This window comes from Wyeomyia smithii, chromosome 3 (genome assembly GCF_029784165.1).
Source record: "Wyeomyia smithii strain HCP4-BCI-WySm-NY-G18 chromosome 3, ASM2978416v1, whole genome shotgun sequence".
In the NCBI taxonomy this organism is placed as follows: domain Eukaryota; kingdom Metazoa; phylum Arthropoda; class Insecta; order Diptera; family Culicidae; genus Wyeomyia; species Wyeomyia smithii.
The window spans coordinates 75,029,671-75,034,913 of NC_073696.1; the positions used below are offsets into that span (position 1 = coordinate 75,029,671).

Sequence of the window (5,243 nt, forward strand, 5' to 3'; positions counted from 1 at the left end):
GTGTGTGGTTAGCAAATAAATCACCCTATGTTGATTTTAAATATTATAGCAAATCATTCAGAACTAAATCAAAAATTTGCCATGTTGAAAAAACAATAATCAGTTGTCAATAAACGGCATTGACATACATTATCAATGGCATTGACATTATTATCAATTATCAAGTCCCAAAATTTACTGAGTGTATTTTAACATTTATTTGAAGAATGTTTGAGCCAGTGAGCCTGAATCACATAATTTTTCGCTCAAGTCCTACTATTTGCAGCAATCAGTTGTAAAATTATCTACAGTTAACCGGGAATGCATTATTGACCCTCTGCCTAAATTAAGCTATCTCAGTGCAACTTGATACAAAAGATTCAACACATTCACCACATTTAATTTTATTCTTGTTTTGGATACGACAGCAAGTGAAACTGCATAGCTGCACATAGCTTCTGCTGTTGATCATTGTCGTTACCGGTGCCGTCTGTAGTGGTAAACGTCATCTGGAGCAGAGATCTGCGGTGCGATTCACAGTTGGTTTCTTGAGCATGGCAGAAGAGGAAAAAAGATTGGGAGAAAAAAAAAATAGACTGCGTTGCTCGTGCCGGTCGAATTTACTCTGGTGGAATTCATTTTCGCAGTGTAGCTACACGAGGACCATTAAATTGATTATCCCCATTGAGTGTATTCCCAAATCTTTTGCAAGAAATACACTTTAGACAGGTCGTATTCTACATTAACTCTGCGGTCGTGTCTTATAAACAACCTCTTCAACTTTTTTGGAGAGGACTTCGACAGAAATAATAACAATAAATGGGTTTGGAAAAGCGATTCAATAGTTTCACCTTCAATATCCATCTTGAAATAGACAAATTTTTACTCTAAGATTTCCCCTAGATTTTATGTTTCATTTGTTATCAATCATGATCTTGGATGAATTCAATAATTTGAGGCATAGAATGACGTTTCTATTAAACCAAGCAACGGCGTAAAGTTTTGTGTAAATAAATAAAATAAAGTCATCATTTCGCATAGAATTGCATGAAACCTGGATTTAGAAGGTGTCCTAGCTTAGCTATGAAATATTATTCCTACTATTTTTTATGATTTGATTCGTAAAAATTATTTAAATAACAAATTATTGACAAATAGTAGCGGCGTCTTGAGTGTTTGTACTTATAGTGGTGAAAGATTTTGAAAGCTGTTTAATATGCTTGAAACTATAACAATGTATTCCTGGGATAATCTTTATATTATGCTTCACGCATATTTTTTCTATGTGAAAACATATTAAACCTTGCTCTAACTTTTGTGTATATTCAATGAGGAATAGGACGCGATTATGTCTTTAACTCTAAGTCAGGTTGGTACATTATCTGACATAATCTGTTCATGATCCTGCTTTGAGCTCACGTAATTAAATTGTTCATTCCACCTAATAAAATAAAGCTTTGTATAACAAAAAAATAGCTAAATCGTTTGTGGATAATAAAAATCTTTTCAATCCTTCATTACACTACTTTTTCACATGCAATCGAAGCTGCTTTTTCAGCAAATCGAACACTTCTTTCCGCTTGTAGGCATCATTTGCTTGGCGCAGGGCAAGCTTCCGATTTTTGCGAGCTTCTAGCTCCGACGCCTTTAGTATATCCAATGGCAGTTGATCCAGATTAGCTAGCTGATCCTATGTGAGAATTTGAAATGTTATTATTTGCAACCGAGGGTTGATTCAAAAGTTCGAATTACCACAAAAAATTGGTGAATTATGGATAATTTTTCCATACTGCTTACTTCAACTATTTCTTTGCCGAGGTTTTGAGATTTTCGAATGAAGTCGTACAGTTGACTAATAATGGATGACGCCACTCGCATGGTTTTGCTAAAACGATAAATAGAAATATCGCTTTAAAATTTAATATTTAAACAGCTAAAAACTAACTTACTTTCCAACGCATTTTCTCAGCGGTTCCCCCAGCAGGTAATTCATTTGAGCTTTCAAGCCCTCATTTTTTCGCTCCACGGTCTCTAACTTCTTTTTGTACATATCCAACATGTAGTTATGATTGCTAAAATATCTGGGAAACTCATCTAGAACTACCTTGTAGTGGTAGTCTATTCGAGTGAAAACCATTAAATTGTTGTTGAATTTTTGGATCAGATCAATAGTACGATGGTTTATGTTGTTTAGACCGTTCATGAATAGTTCCACCTCCGGCGTACAGTTCGGTTGTTCTCTCAGTTCCGGGAAGATTTTCTCAGTGTAGAAGGCAGAAATTTCTGTGCCAATGTTGGGTCCTTCCGTACGAATGAAGAGCGTTTTACATTTACGTACACTTTCAGATACCTTAAGAAAAGTTTTGATGATTATAAGGGGGTCGATAAAAAAAAACATGAAAAACTCACAGAGCAGAGCGATCCGTCCGCAGAACGATGAAGATGATCGTTTTGCAGTCTCCACAGTGGGTCCATTAGAAGGTAATAATAGTTCTGAAATGAGAAACTTACACTTTATCACAGACCTTTAAATAGTTTTAGCAAACAGAATACCCGCATCTGCATAATCTTCGTCCACCGTTCCTCAAGCAGTAGAATCTGTTCCGTCAACGCTGCTGACTGGTTCTGTCTGTCCTGTAAAATATTTTGTAACCGTCGAGTTTCCTGCTGAGCTGCCTTCTCACGGTCGGACATCTCCAAAACTTTGTTGTAAGCGTCATCCTTCCATTTTTTGAAGAGTGGTTTCGTTTGCTTACAAAAACCACGAATCCATTTGGCGAATTTTCGCTCCAGCCGATTTCTCTCGCGGATCTTTAATAAACTTTCCGCAATGTAGTAACGCAAAAAGGTTTTACGACGCTGATCGCGTATGTTGAGGATATCTGTTTTTGGGCAAAACTTTCTGATTCGAGGCCGGTAGCGGAGCTCGTGTATGTAGTAGTTGTCCCACTCAGTAGCGAGACGGTTGAAGTATTTCGTTTTGTATCCGAGTTGCTCTTCGTCAAAATCTGGTGCGTTGACCTGCAACCGATCGCGCACGTTAGTGCGGCTGCGCATCAGACTTGTGTAGTACTTGGAGTGTGTTTTGTCTTTAAAATCATAGAGAAATCTGGTTTAAAACAGTTTACCCGATATTCGACGTATGTTTACTTACATTTTTTCAAATTTTTCGCCTTATCCTGAAATTCCGGATCAATATAAAACGACCCGAGTAAACCATCGCTTCTGACTAAGCTTTTAAAACGATTGGAAGGAAAGCGCAGTTCTGCCTTTTCCGGTGTTTGATGGGGCTCTTCCGGACTGTCCAGCTTCGGAAGCCGAATCTGCGAGCGGACATCGCTTGTGGTTTGAGTTGGTTCGAGAGTTTTAAAATCCTGAAAGTTGGTCATCCGCTGTTGTAGACTCTCATCGTATAATTGGCGGTATTCTAGAGCCTTCTCTGCTATTAATTCGTAATAGCGTTTACGCTTCTCCGATGTATGTGCCTTTGCTTCGGAAGCATTTTTCGAAGCGGTTGTGTTTTTTTCCTCTGTCGAGCATCCTCCAACTGATTTCACATCCGACTTTTGTCGAATGTTTTGTTTCTTCGTTTTCATATTTTCCCCTGTGCGGTCGTACAACAACATAGTAATTCGTTTGAGACGATCTTTTTTCAACCAGCGACTTCGAAGGCGATCTTTACGGCGCTTTCGCTGCGTGCGAATGGTTGGAATACGAAAGTATGGAGTGCGAAGGAAGGATAGAATTTTCACCTCCTCCATTTTATCGTCGTCGTCGGACGATTCGTCGCTGCTCTTCGGGCAAAGCGGTATTCTCATGTGCGCCAGTCTAGTATTGATGAGATTTCGCTCACTTTCTTTGGCCGAATCCATTTCCCGATAGGAACGAACGAGCAAACTCAAGGGGATTCCAAACTTGGTTTCGCTTTCCAACAACGGATCTAATCGGGGAAGTTTAGTAAATGGTCCATACATGTGTCCTTCTATGTGGGGTATCTTCGATGTTTTGCGCAGTTTAGTAACCCTTCTGCCTTCATTGGTAATATAGTCGTGTGGTTTAGTATCCACCGAAGATCCTAGTTCAGACTCCAAAGTTTCTTTTTCACGCTTAATTATAGCGATATTACTTTTGTTTTTAAAGTTGTACCTTTCTCTTGTAGCCCAATCGCGAAATGCAGTGCCCTGACTAGCACTGGGACAATGCTCTTCCAGCAACATTTTGTCCAACTTTTTTATCATTTCCTTATAATCATCATCGGATAAGTTTTTGCGAGAGCTAGCCTTGAACTGCACTTCCGATTGCTCCGAAGGAGTCGATTTTTCGACATTTCCTGCCAGCTGAAGTTCGTCTATTGTTTTCCTGATGAATGCCCCAATATTGCGATCCTGCACCCGTGCCTCGTTACCATGCCGACACATGTTCACCTTCCGTAGGTCTTCTGTGAGGGTTTCCAGTACTCGGTTCGAAGTTCGCATACGCATTAGCTTCTGCACGGTGGACACTCTTTGAGGGTGCACCTTGGATCGAAAGTGAGGCTTCTTACTGCCAAGTCCACCCAGGAAGTTGACCTCATTCGGTGGACGGTTAAACGGAATGTCGTACCTGTGGTCGATATAGGGCAGGTTGGAGGAGAGATCTTCACGCTCCCAAACGAAGTTTTTGGTTCCCTGCAGGACCAAGGGTGCGATTAAATAAGTTTTAGAAAAATGATTGCAAATACTCACCTGTATAACCGATTTTCTGCTGGATGTGGTGAATTTCGACGTAATTCGCATAGATGTTCCATTTTTTCGACCGTGCATTGCAACGCTTAGTGTGGAATGTGGGATAGTAACGTTGTTTATATCGATAATCGGGCATCCATAGTGTTGCATTCGAGCCATTACTATGGATGATGATAAGACATGCGCGTTTCACGGGTAGATGTTTATACGAACAAAACAAGATTTGTGTTCGCCAGGTGAAGAAAACGCGACGGAATTTCCGACGTTCTGGGAATTTGATACCAAAGTAATAGTACCTCGGTAAAACTAATAAAGGAAATTTTAAAAATTGATGATATTAAAGTACAAAGTGCAAAATAAAAATACTTTATTCATTTTTAACTTTTAGCTTGATGGTAATGTTATTTTGCAGAAAAAAAAACGACTGCAACAAAAACAAATCGTTGGGTTTGGGGTATCATGACCAGAGGCGGATTGCCGCGAAGGCGAAGCAGGCACTCGTCAATCATCGACGGGCGCCAAACGAGTAGAGAAATGAAA

At 39.6% G+C, this 5,243-nt stretch overlaps 1 protein-coding gene across 1 annotated transcript; it reads right to left on the minus strand.

Annotated features, from left to right (window-relative positions):
* Nucleotides 1–230: 230 nt before the first annotated feature.
* Nucleotides 231–4,829, minus strand: LOC129729680 (uncharacterized). Its single transcript, XM_055688432.1, has 7 exons — nt 4,704–4,829; nt 3,134–4,646; nt 2,533–3,068; nt 2,389–2,472; nt 1,929–2,329; nt 1,732–1,864; nt 231–1,669 (listed from the first exon to the last, which is right to left on the minus strand). Exons 1-7 carry the CDS (start codon nt 4,779–4,781, stop codon nt 1,502–1,504), a joined length of 2,913 nt encoding a protein of 970 aa, XP_055544407.1. The 5' UTR covers nt 4,782–4,829; the 3' UTR covers nt 231–1,501.
* Nucleotides 4,830–5,243: the final 414 nt, after the last annotated feature.